Source organism: Salvelinus namaycush, chromosome 11 (assembly GCF_016432855.1).
Source record: "Salvelinus namaycush isolate Seneca chromosome 11, SaNama_1.0, whole genome shotgun sequence".
Lineage (NCBI taxonomy): Eukaryota > Metazoa > Chordata > Actinopteri > Salmoniformes > Salmonidae > Salvelinus > Salvelinus namaycush.
This window is the reverse complement of record NC_052317.1, coordinates 17,470,131-17,484,134: the sequence shown is the minus strand read 5'-3', so window position 1 is coordinate 17,484,134 and position 14,004 is coordinate 17,470,131. Positions and strand designations below refer to the sequence as shown.

At 41.4% G+C, this 14,004-nt stretch overlaps 1 protein-coding gene across 1 annotated transcript; it reads left to right on the top strand.

Moving 5' to 3' along the window:
- The first annotated feature begins 11,256 nt into the window (after positions 1–11,256).
- On the top strand, positions 11,257–13,161 carry LOC120055533 (tctex1 domain-containing protein 1). The gene is made up of 2 exons (XM_039003394.1): positions 11,257–11,399; positions 12,162–13,161. The coding sequence occupies exon 2, from the start codon at positions 12,174–12,176 to the stop codon at positions 12,882–12,884; it is 711 nt and encodes a 236-aa protein (XP_038859322.1). The 5' UTR covers positions 11,257–11,399; positions 12,162–12,173; the 3' UTR covers positions 12,885–13,161.
- The last annotated feature ends 843 nt before the right edge of the window (positions 13,162–14,004 follow it).

The following is a 14,004-nucleotide window of genomic DNA, read 5'->3' as shown; positions in this document are numbered from 1 at the left end:
TCAGGCAAACAATATTTTTTCCCACATGCAAGTTGAAGATTGGAAGCCGAAGTCTATGCCCCTTCGTCGGTGATTGGTCAACTGTAGGGATTCTTCAATAAAGTCTTTGCAGTTATTCAACGATAGACTACTCGTTTTCATGCAAATGTTTTAATTGAGAAATACTGTACCTAACTTCTTAGTTAGAAGTAAAATTGCACGACTAAGATCTCTTTGGCAAAAACGTAAAAATTTATGACAGATTTCTGGAGTTATGTAAGATTAATTTGAACTATTTTGAGGAAGTATATACTGACTAAGTCATCTCAAAATGAACAAACAGTACTTTTGCCGCTTTTTTCTCATTTTTCAAGCGAAGGTCTTTTAAGTGAGTATGCAAGTACACTCTTTCGGTTCGACTAGCCAAGTTCGGCTAGGCGCCAGCCAAACTGAAGCATGCTGACTCGTTAAGATGACAGTGACTAAAGTTTAGGGCATGGTACTGGGCGGAGGCCGGCTAGTGGTGACTATTTAACAGTCTGATGGCTAGAGATAGAAGCTGTTTTTCAGTCTCTCGGTCCCTGCTTTGATGCACCTGTACTGACCTCGCCTTCAGGATGGTAATGATCCATTACCATTATCCATTATGCATTCTCACATAATATCTCAGCCCTGCTGCCCAAGTGATTGAACATGTAGTGGAATGATTCCAGCACACAGGTTAATATACAACAGCTTGGACTGAGTAGAGCTGGCTGAGGAGTGTGGGTGGCTCATGACTGAAATGCCAGCTGTATGTGTAGTGAGAGTGTCTTTAGTCTGTGTCCCTAATGGCACCCTCCTTCTTATATAGTGCACTACATCTATGGGCCCTGGTCAAAAGGATTGCACTACACAGGAAATCTTATTTGGGATACAGATATAGAGGGATCTATTTTCGTTCCCAGCCCTAACGCCTGGTTCTGCCATTTATCCGTCTAACATTAGCTCACTTGCGCTTTTTGGCAATATTTGAGGTGTGTCCTTAAAAACTAGAGCAAAAGGGACAATTTCATGAAGCGATAATGGGAAGTTTTAAGACCCACAAAAGCAGAAAGAGAAGCGATTTATGATATCATGCTTCTGACCCGATCCTATTTTGAAATATTGTTTTGTTTAACTTGATTATAAACCAAACTTATAAGAAAGATTCACCATCCATTGGTTTATGGTGATAACATACATGGCTCGAATGCAAGCCAATTTTGTCGGCTATTTCTGGAGAAGTGCAAATATGATCTTTAAGATGGTTCTAACATTTGCGAGCACAGCTTAGCTGAGTGGACATTAGGTTAGGTTTGTTAAAATAAAGCCCAGAGCGTGTGACCGGAAACTCAATGAGGATCTCTCTCCACAGGGATGACTTCCAATAACCTTGGGTGAGAGGGAGCTTTCTGACTAATCACTAGCTTGTGCTGGCACTGTGCAGTACTAAGAGAAATACAGAGAAAAGCACTCCGTGCTAAAAACAATATGCATAAGGATTAGAGGATGATCATGACCTATAGCATCACATTGAGTTTGAGTTCAAGTTTATTTTATTTTTACAGGGACAGTGCACATTAATCAACGTTTCAGTAAAAGTGCCGGTTTTAGCCAGACGGCTAATTTTCAACCGCAGTCCCTGGGCAGGTTAATATGTTGTAATGTAAATACTGAGTAAATGTCTGCCAAATTAGGTCTGTATAGATAGTTAATACATTCAGGTACTATCAGGTGTAATTCCTGGATAGTTAAACTGACTATGTAATCTTCCTATTCAAGTGACCAAATCCATCTCCCCGTCATAATACCTAGAACACACTTTTACCTGTAGATTGTTTTTTGCTAGTTGTCTTTATGCAAGCAGTTTAATGAGACGATAGGTAGTTGGGTCACTAACTTAGGATCTTGCCAAGCTTCTTGTTAAAAGTAAACACATTTATACATGGAGCGCTTGAGGCTCTGACGTCTTCTAAATATACCATCCAATCAAGGAAATAAAGAAATTGAATGCAATCTTACCAATAGAGTTGTTACATGTCACAGCTGTTTTAAAGCTAGATAGTCATATGCCACGTCAAGTATTCCTACACTCTATCAACTTGTATCAATATATAGTGCCTTCAGAAAGTATTCAGACCCCTTAACTTTTTCCACATTTTGTAAAGTTTTTTTACCCTCATCAATCTACACACAATACCCCATAATGTTAAAGCTGGCCATGCAGCCAGCTCCAGGAAGAGTCTTGGTGGTTCCAAACGTCTTCCATTTAAGAATGATGGAGGCCACTGTGTCCTTGGGGACCTTCAATGCTGCAGAAATGTTTTGGTACCCTTCCCCAGATCTGTGCCTCGACACTATCCTGTCTCGGAGCTCTACAGACAATTCCTTCGAACTCATGGCTTGGTTTTTGCTCTGACATGCACTGTCAACTGTGGGACCTTATATAGACAGGTTTGTGCCTTTCCAAATCATGTCCAATCAATTGAATTCACCACAGGTGGACTCCAATCAAGTTGTAGAAACATCTCAAGGATGATCAATGGAAACAGGATGCACCTGACCTAAGTTTTTTGTGTCTCATAGCAAAGGGTGTGAATACCTATGTAAATAAGGTATTTCTGTTTTTTTTTTAATTCAAAAAACCTGTTTTCACTTTGTTATTATGCGGTATTGTGTGTAGATTGCTGAGGATTTTTTAAAAATGTTATCCATTTTAGAATAAGGCTGTAACATAACAAAATGTGGAAAAAGTCAAGGGGTCTGAATACTTTCCGAATGCACTGTACATATCAGAATTGAGACACACTAGATTGGTACAGTACACATGCCAGAGGTGCAATAAAACCCACGGTGCAAAATTACCAGACAATGAGACAGTAAATACCAAACTTATCTCCACTCCCATAAAACATTGTAAACAGCAGGTATCTGTGTTTATCTTACCATAGTAGTTGAAACAACCGACCAGATTATGCAGGGGGAACGTAATGACTAGAGTTTCTGTTGCCCTTCGAAAGTGCTCTCTCTATATCCTGGTTTGACGATAAGGTCTCCCTAATTGCCCATTGTCTTGTGTTTTCGGGGAAGACATAATAATTTTATCCATAACAAATTACAGTAAGTGCATAAACCCACAGGTAGATTATGTCTGAACTGCCAAGAAAAGATGCTGGGGAGTTCTGGCTAGGGGAGGGGAGGTAGACCTGGGACAGCCCCAGTTAGGTGGATTGAAACACCCCTGACACCCCTGACCGTCTCATCACTAGAGAGACTACAGAGGCCCAGTTTGTACATGAGGAGGAGGACATCGTGGGGAGATCTACAGGATGAGAAACTGTATGGGTTTTCTGCTGCGTTAATTATACCTTGTTGTCCCCTCCCACAAATTCACCTTCTCTCTGATGTGTCAGCTGCATTTGTTATGTCTGGGTTATTCATCAAGTTCCTTCTCAAATTTCCCCAGTTCATTAAGTGACTAAGAAAATGCCCGTCACTAGACCGAAACTCGCCCCTGTGGGTAATGTCCTGTTTTCTTACCTAACTACCCTGTCAAAATGTACCTTTGTTATCAACCATGTGTTTTAAAATGTATTGTTGTATCCTGCTCAGTGCCTGTGGGTCATCAAGTAGATCAATGCAATACGGTTGGCATATATTACTAGATTAGTTGGCACACAGGCTTGAAATAACAAGTCCAAATAGTACTGTTGGCATATGCACACAGCTTATTATATGGCACAATAAATATAAACCTGCCCTACATACAGTATCTGATCAATAGTCTCCTTGATAAGATTGGTTTTGGAGATAATTTGACACACCTTATCTAACAGTGTCTTCGATGAATAGGCCTAGTATAAGTGATTTATTCGTATCCATTAAAGTGGTGAGCTCTCCCACTCTCCCAGATCTCTGCATTATAACACCTTCCATCAAAATGGTGTCCTTGGACTTCTTCTTCTTCGTCTGGATCTCTAGTCTTACTGGAATGCCACGCAGTAACACACTGTCACTCAAGTTTTATTTGTGTTTAGTCTATCCATCAGACATCAGTCGTTTATCTTGATGATTTTTGGAAACTTCTTCTAGATCCAAAAGGCAAAAACCCCAAGACTCACAAGACTTTGTCTGTTTCTATAAACCCTGATGTAAGGTTAAGGGGGAAATACACGGGAGGAACTTCCCGGCTGTACTTTAAATAAAATGACATTCCCTTTATCGCTTCCCAAAATATAAAAGTTAGAGACAAATAAATCTGCCTGTTTCTCCCGAGCACAAATTACAGCCAGACACATAGTTGTAACGTGAACTCTTCTGATCTGGGCTGAACTTTGTTCAGCTGGGAAAGAGGGAGGGAGGGAGTCTGTTGGAATGATCAACAGTGCAGTGAGTGTGGGAATTCCCCATTATCTAGCCTTCTGGAATCTCTCTCTGGTACTCATCACATGGCTGTTTGGGTTTTAGAGGAAGAAATACGGAGAAAGAAGAAGAAAGAAAACAGCCTACTTTCACATTTAGCATCATGGTATTATTCTGAATTATACCACATTAGCCCATTTTGATGTAGAACCTGCAATTGTTCGAGTTGAGACGTCTTTTTCAGCTATTAGGTTCTTAGACAGACATGACTTTGAATTAGAGCCTAGTAAACGTTACAGCCTCTTGGGGATTTCCAATAAACGCAACAAGCCAAACAAAAAACAAAGGGTGGCTTTCAGATGAGAGACCCTCTACTCAACAGCCTTTGTCATAGTCAGTAACAGTCAGTCTAAGTGCTTCACCTGAAATAGTGCTGGGGTGCATCCCAAATGGCACCCTTTGCACCCTATGGGCCCTGGTCAAAAGTAGTGCAATGTATAGGGAAAAGGGTGCCATTTGATACACAAACTAGGCTGCTGGAGACATAATATCTGATTGTGAATGCTGTTCACATTTTTACACGAATCACACTCACAGCGATACACGTACTATCCAGATGCCATAAGACTGTAGCTGCCAGAGATAAGTAAAGATTGCCATTAATAATGCAGGATTTCTGAAAGAGACAAACCCACCTAGTGTCCTAGAATACCTACCTGATTAAGTCATCAGACTATCGTGGGTGTGCAGTTGCTTGGAGATCATCAGGTTACATCCTGTTTACCAGGTACAGAGGAAGTCATGTACTGAGAGAAGGCTTATGACCTGCACCCATGGAAAACAAAGCAACAGTCTGAGGGATGCATTTGGTGCTGTACTTTCTATCACATGTTGCAATACTTTCCACCAGCCCTGCAACGCCTCACTTTCACTGGCCGATGACGGTGGACGTAATAGAAATTCATAAATGCATAGACAAATAAAAGCCATTTTAGAGTTAACAATTCAACCTGATGCATTGTTTTTCTGTAGTTTTGAAATGATCAAGCGTCGGACAGACAGATGACAAATATCATATAGCTAAGTCATCCTCCAATACAGTATGTACAGTACTACAGTATATACCTTTATCAGCATATGTACAACACCATACAGTGTATCTGACAGTATAGACCAACACTTGTTTATCAGGAAAAGCACTACTTTGAATACTTTTCTCTCGGATGACATAGACGATAAGACTTTCTGGAACAGCATGTCCACACCCTTAAATAATGTGGAGACACCTAGTGTGAAATGCTAATCTAATCCCCTAATGTCTTTTGGCAAATAGTTGCTGTTAATAATAACGCTGAGGTAACCCCTTCTGTAAGTTTAAGAAACATTGCGTTGTGCCATGAAATTCCGTTACCATACTGGATGATCACAGAAGTAACAAGTAGAGATAGATTGTGAGGACAGATGCTGGGAGACGAGAAGCAAGTACAGGGAGTGAAGATTTAATAAATAACCGACATGAAAGAAAACAAGGACAGCGTCTGGACAGGGGAAACCTAACAACATTAATGCAGACACGGGGAAGAAACTGAGGAAGTAACAGATTTAGCAGAGGTAATCAATAAAGTAATAGAGTCCAGGTGAGTCCCATGAAGCGCTGATGTGCCCTCGAGCACCAGACAGGGGGAGCGGGAGCAGGGGTAACATAAATTGTAGATATATCAATTAGTTGTAGTGTTCTTATGTCTGTAGTGACACCTCTAGCACTGAGATGCAGTGCCTTTGATATTGCGCCACTCATGTGCATCCTCACCCACTGAGCACCGGTCGACACCGGATATCCATGAGGTAGTTGAAATTTGGTCAGTCCGCCCTGGCCTTGATTGAAAGTACACAGATGTCGTTTTTCAGTCTGGTCCAGACCAGCCTTGATTTCAACGTACACAGATGTCTGGACTGGCCTTCATTTGGCCCAAACATAGACGTCCATGATTGGTTCAGGTTCATATTTATGTAGAATAATACCCAAATATACAGGAGGATATTGCAAATTTTTATCTTTGTGTACATATTTAGGATACATCACCATGAAGAGAATGACATTCATATCCATAATTATGCATTTCTGTGTAGTACAAATCGGGGACCCATGACAAAATTCCATTACTGCAACTCTCTTACCAGGTGTAAATCCACATCACTTACCATAGTTCAATAACCAAAAGAGATTTTTTCAAAGTCAAGGTATCATGTCATGGTTTGTTAAACTTTGAAATCAATGGTTTTTGTTTGGCATACATTATAAGAAAAAAGTCTCAGCGCAATTCTGTTACTGTGGAATTGCCCATATGTAACAATAGCGTGAATGTGGTCAATTTCACTCCAACCATCTTAAATTAGGTATTTTGGAAAGGACAGCTCACTAGACAGAGTATGCATCCCAATTGGCACCCTATTCCCTACATAGTGAACTACATTTGGGACGCACACCTACTAGAGCTGCTCTACTTCTCTGCTATGACAAATGAATGAAATCATTTATTCCCATTTCCCTCCCTCACATGATGAGCTCCATGCCTCCAGAAGAAATCCACCATGTTTAAAACAAACATGGCCTCCATTAGTCTTCCACGAGGGGAAAAAAAAGCATTCCATATCTTCCACTCTGACCCTCCTCTCCTCACAATGGCTGCTTATCTGCCTGGCCTCTCCCTGCCCAGCAGCAGCAGGAAGGAAGCTAGTGTCAGTCAGTCCTCCATCACCCACCCACCCAGTCCAGACCAATTCCCAGCCACCCACATAGACCCTGCTTTTGTAAGGAAAGCACCGAACACCATAATAGAAGGTTTCCCAGAGCTTTCCCAGAGCTGCCATGTGGCTGGGAAAACACAAGTTAATAATTAGGAACATTCTCCGACCCCCAGACTCAAATGTCTGAATGCCTTTTTCCAAATGTTTTACTTCCTGGCGGGGTAGTTTTCATAGCCTTCTGTGGATGCTGTCATACTAGGAAGCCATGCTAATCAGTAGACAGGGATAAATGAGGACAGGGCCGGAAGTAGAATAGTCAAAACAGAGGACTGATAGAATACTCTAGAACAGGTCCAGGATCAATTCGGGGAAAAAGTATAATCAGAGAGAAGTGAAGTTATTGGTAACTCACTCCACTCATGTCACTTCTTATAAGTTGCTCGGAATAAGGCGTCTGCTAAATGAATAAAAAGTAGAAACATTTTAATAAGGAGGGGGAAGGGGAGCTAGGTTTTCCTCTGTTGTTCTGATGAGTAACCTAAGAATGAGTAATCTGAGAAAGAAAAGGCAGAGCACATCCTGCTGTGTTCTTCCAGAGTGACGTTACTCTCCCTGTGTGATTCAGTCCTTGTGGGCCGCTGGAGTAGTTAATAGCACATCTATGACATCAGCCAGTGAATCCCAGGCCGACTCAGAATAAATTGATTGCATTCACTTGAGTTAAGCAGGGGTCACATATGTCACGATCGTCGAAATAACATTCGGACCAAGGCGCAGCGTGATATGGGTTCCACATCTTTTTATTTGTGAAACACACAAAACAATTTTAAAAAAGCAAACGATACGTGAAGCTATGGAGTGCTCACAGGCAACTACACATAAACAAGATCCCACAAAACACAGTGGGGAAATTGCTGCCTAAATATGATCCCCAATCAGAGACAACGATAAACAGCTGCCTCTGATTGGGAACCATACCAGGCCATCATAGAAAAAAACAACCTAGATTACCCACCCTAGTCACACCCCGACCTAACCAACATAGAGAATAAAAAGGCTCTCTATGGTCAGGGCGTGACAACATAAGGGGTAATATGGGAGTAACTAGGATGTGGAAAAGTGAATAAAGTTCCACCACCAACAAAAAACACAATTGAATCCCTGCTCAAGAGCATTTAATAAAAACAACATTCAGTTAGCATTCAACCCAACGCAACATATAGAAATACAAGGGAGGGCACAAATTTTATGTAAAGAACAATGCATATTCACAAATAAATCAGTTGGCATATAGACCAAATTCGAAACAAAATCCCCACATATCAAGAAACCATGAGACCGTGTGGGTTACAAACATGTCCCACAAACAGCTATGAGGTTATTTGGTTGATTCTTCCTGTCTCTAATAAACATTTACAGTCTATATTTTCTTCCCTTTTTAACCTTTATCTGACCAGGTCGGTCAGTTCTGAACTAGTTGTCAGTTGATTACATCTCTTCTGCAAAGTTATAAATACAGGGTCATATGCAAATACAATCCATTGAACTTACTTCTGCAATATTGCATTTGACATTCAAATGTTCCTCCCTGAATGTACAGCAGAGCAAGCCATGATTATACAAAAGCACATACTCGGACTTCTGTATTGGAATGAAAGAAATACATAACATCAAGCTTTGAAAGAGCTTTGAAACAGATGCTTTGTTCTCCTAAGGGGACTAAGCAAATACTTAGCAGAAATAGAATCTCTCCAATAAAGGCTCTCCAAATGGGCTCCCAGGTACCTCACCAAGCAGATTGTAATGATAGGGTACTCCCATATGTACACATGTGAGAGGATGGCAACCTGGCCAAAAATAGCACAGATGAATAGCTGCTGAAATCCTTCAGTTTACTGCAGAAGGTCAAAATACAGGATGCAAACATCCAATCACTGTGGGTTGTCAACATACTTTAATGATGCCTATTGTATACTTCAGAGGTCATGTAGAAGCCATAATTAAAAGAGATGAAATATGCATCATCTTAACTCAAGATGAGTAATTCAAGGCAACATAATTCTTCAGTTTCATAATGGATAAAAACTGTTGGTAGGTTTGGCTGCTATTACAGTTGTGTTTCATAGCCAGTTAGTGATTTCCTTCACATTTACCTTATATCAAAAGGGTAAGTTGTGCAACATGGAGATACGTTTATTTGTGTCAAGATGCAACAAGGTATGTCAGTATATAGAAACCTCATGTTCATCTTCCACAGTATTTAAAGGTACAATTCTGTGAAAAGGACCTTGTTATTAAAATGCAGAATTCATATCAATTCAAGTTACCTAAGTCTCTGGCAACAGCAATGTGCAGCTATGTTGAGTAACAGACAAAAGGTTATTGATTTTGATTCCCAAATGACCAATGTATGAATGAAAAGGTGGAAAGAACACTAATATACTGATCCATCAGGATTAAATGAAGGTTTCAACCTCATTTCTGAACAATCTAAGGGTCTATTGTTAGTGACACAGGGCTGGCTGGTGATTCTATGTCATTACAGGCTGATTGTTTACGGTCCTTTGTCAAATGGGCCATTGCAACGTATCAATATGGCTGAAGTGGTCAGAGCCAATACCTCTTATCTTCTAGCCTGGTTAAACCAGACTAGTACTACACATATCAGTTTGGATTACAGGCTACTTACATCCCACTCCATCAAATAGATTGCTCTTAAACTGTAACAAACCTTTTTTTAAATGTCTCTCTTTTCATTCTAGGCAAAAGCAAACAAAACCCCACCTTAGAAAGTCTTCAACATCTAACAGAAAAGTTTGCGTAACTATAAACATATTTCCCTTCAAAGGAGAAGTCATCAACCTCCCATTTGTTTGTTCAACTCCAGAGTTATTGATCTCTATCAGCTTCCACCAACAGACATGCCCAGGCTTGCCGAGGTTACAGTTATAGCTCCATAACCACCTCACTGTTAGGATGATAACCTGATATTTTTAAATACGAAAGAGAAAGAGAGAGAGAGAGAGAAAGAGAGAGAGAGCAGAAACCCTCAATTTCCATCTGAAGATGATACTGTAAGACATAGCAAATCCCTGAATCATCCCGTCATCCCCTCAGGAGTCCTCAGAACTATTCTGTAGTCCTGAAAATAGGAAGGAGGTATATGCCTGGTACAGCACAGTATAGTACCTGCGACTGTGAGAAGATAGCATTGTTAATTAGGAAAATGAATTAGACGGTGCTCTGCTCATTAGTGCCTCTGCCCTTCTACTCTTCCTCTGACTTCAGAATGTTAAACACCCTAGGCACAAACAGATGGATGGCACAATTACTCTCATGCTTTGGGGATATTTTTGGTTAGAGGAAAACATTTTCTCATTTGCACTGTCGCATAATTCTGAATGCCCTGAAATTAAAAGCTAAAGCCACTTTGCAATGAAGCATTTGGAATGGCACATTTAGCTTTCTCTCTCTTCATGGGCGCCAGATGCCTTTTGATGACCACCCGCTAGTGCCCCAGTTCAGATGCTTGGATGTCTTTTAGGACTTGCAATCAAGAGAGAGATACTCCGGAGTTAGCTGGATTCCCAGTCCACATCATACAAACTATCTTCCATTTGTCTCTGTTAATCTGTGTGTATTGCATCGCCATTGTGGCCAACCCAAATTATCTTATATGCATACATGCTTACATCTACATTCTTACATGCACATTTTGTGTTGTGTTTTATGAGTCCAAAGCCATGGTATTATAGAAAAGGACACCTGTCAATCATGCATGGAACTCAGAATAAAATCAGAATCTGCAACACCAATGCCATTGATAATATAGCAATGAAATACCCACATGAAATGACTGATCCTTTTCAATATTGAATTTGTTGACACTGTCATATTCATCCATTCGTATTTCAATTGCTTAATCGAATGATTCCAAAGACAGCAAACACAGACAAGCCCATTGATTCAGAAGGTCACTGTTCAGGTTGAAGAAAACAATTTGCCATGACAACAGCAGAGGACGTGGCAGTAAGCCAGAGACTGCACATCTCTCCCAGGGAATGATTGCTTAGCTCTCAGCCTGTTGTAGTTGCTGACCTGCACTGGCCTTCTAGCCAATAATTTACCCACAGTGGCTTGCTGAGAACCCAAACTAGTAAAACTCCTGTTGGTGGGTTGGCCAGTGTTCGCCTGATAACTTTCCTTAGCATGCAGAGGAGCGAGTGTCTGAGTCACAAAGCTTTTACCGGAGAGTTTATCATCATACAGCACTCCAGTGATTTTAAAAGGTAAGGTTATACTTATATTACTGTTGTTATTGGTTGTGGTCACAGTATTTTGTTATTTTTCGGGGTGTGCTAAAGCTACTGTTTGCAACTGGCTGCATGATTGACTCATTTTAAAAAGGGGAAGTTTGTAGGCAACATAATGGGATTGTATATAGTGTGACACACATGCAACATAACTCGTTTTTTAAGTAAACATAACTTCCCCATGACATCATACTGTGTGTCAAAATGATTTCCCTTTGGTTTGTTTAAAGAGCACATTTTCTAACCTACTATTGTATGCTTCAGCGCTTGTCCTTTGAATAGTTGACCTTAATCTCACATACATAGTTTTAAAGATGTTATTTAAAGTTACTGATAAGCACAAGTGGAAATTGTAAATTACGGTATTTTAGCCATCATGCTGATAGGAACTCTCATGAGGGTATTAGGGGTGGATGGAATTAGCAAAGGGGTTAAATTTAGGACATACAGTGACGTGAACCAAAATGCTGTGGATTATGTTCATTCAGAAAGAACTGGTGATATGGTGTTCTTTGTGTCTTATTTACATTTAATGTAAAGGCTATTTTAATTCTCCACATGCAGAAAGGGAGATGTTTACTAATATGATAGACAAGACTTAGGGCAGCACTCTGAAAATCCATAGTTCAGGACAGATTGATTCCTCTGGCAAATAACAGTGATGCAAATGAATGTGATTAATTGAATGTACCGGCAAGCAACTGCATCCTTGTACAGTACAGTGCCCTCGACTTTCAGGTTTGGCTCGAAATGACGACCCAGCAGCCCCCTCTCTCCCAGGAGATTCTGGCTCAGTGTAACCAGCAGGCCATGGAACCATGGGGCTCCCGGAAGCTTCGCCAGAGCCGCCAAGGCTCCATCTCCACCCTCCGCAGCTCCCTGTCTAGGGACCAACAGCAGCAGCAGCATCCCCGGTACCCTCTTCTACTCCCGAGGGGCTTCCTCCCTATCGAGTCCTCATCCAGGAGCCCCAATATCAGCAACCCAAACTCCCCTTTCATACGCCGGGACTTGGTCGCCCTGACCAAGCGTTTTTCTTTTGGCGGTTGGCTTCAGGGCAGTCGGGCCAGTTTCTCTGGGTTGCCCCTCCATCAGCCTGTCCAGCTAGAGAACACCTATAAGACTGAACCAGAGAAGGGATGTCTTTTTAAAGCCAGTAAGGTCCAGAAGCTTGTGCAAGCCATGCTGGATAGTTATCTGGATGGGGCCAGCTATAACGCAGCCTCAGGCAGCCATCTTAGCCAGATTCTGTCAGACATGGTGAAGAGCAAAGTGAAAGAGATCAGTCCTCCGCGGTACAAGCTGGTGTGTCAGGTGGTGGTGGGGCAGAACAGGAACCAGGGTCTACGAGTGGCCAGTCGCTGTCTTTGGGACTCGCAACATGATGACTTTGCAGTTGCCATGTTCCAAAACCATTCTCTTTTCACGTTGGTCATAGTCCATGGAGTTTATTGTGAGTGAGTCATACGCACTGGCAACAACTATACTGAACAAAAATATAAATGCAACATGTAAAGTGATGGTCCCATGTTTCATGAGCTGAAACAAAAGCTCCCAGAAATATTCCATAGGTACAAAAAGTTTATTTCTCTCAAATTTTGTGCGCAAATTTGTTGACATCCTTGTGAGCATTTGCCAAGTTAATCCATCCACCTGATAGGTGTGGTATATCAAGAAGCAGATTAAAAAGCATGATTGTTACACAGGTGAACCTTGTGCTGGGGACAATAAAAGGCCACCAAAGTTTTGTCACGTCTCAAGTTGAGGGAGAGCGCAATTGGCATGCTGACTACAGGAATGTCCACCAGAACTGTTGCCAGATAATTTTATGTTTATTTCATAAGCCTCCAGAAACATTTTAAAGAAACTGTCAGAAATTGTCTCAGGGAAACTCATCTACGTGCTCGGTGTAGTAACCGACTCCAGTGGGCAAATGCTTACCTTCGATGGCCACTGGCATGCTGGGGAAGGGTGCTCTTCACCGATGAATCCTGGTTTCAACTGTACCGGGCAAATGGCAGTGTGTATGGCTTTGTGTGAGCGAGCAGTTTGCAGATGTCAACATTGTGAACAGAGTGTACCATGGTGGCGGTGGGGTTATGTTATGGGCAGGCATAAGCTACAGACAACGAACAAAATTGCATTTTATCAATGGCAATTTAAATGCACAGAGATACCATGACAAGATCGAGGCCCATTGTCGTGCCATTCATCTGCCATCACTTCATGATTCAGAATGATAATGCACTGTTCCATGTCGCAAGGATCTATTCACAATTCCTGGAAGCTGAAAATGTCTATTCTTCCACAGCCTCCATAATCACCAAACATGTCACCCATTGAGCATATTTGGGATGCTCTGGATTGACGTGTACAACGTGTTCCAGGTCCCGCCAATATCCAGCAACTTTGCACAGCCATTGAAAAGGAACAGGACACCATTCCACAGGCCACAAACGGCCTGATCCACTCTATGCGAAGTAGATGTTTTGCGCTGCATGAGGCAAATGGTCACACCAGAAACTGACTGGTTTTCTGATCTGCACCCCTACTTTTATATTATTTTATTTTAAAGGTACAA

What these genes read in the sequence shown, in the direction of transcription:
- LOC120055533 (XM_039003394.1), top strand. Translation starts at nt 12,174, where the DNA reads ATGACGACCCAGCAGCCCCCTCTCTCCCAGGAGATTCTGGCTCAGTGT.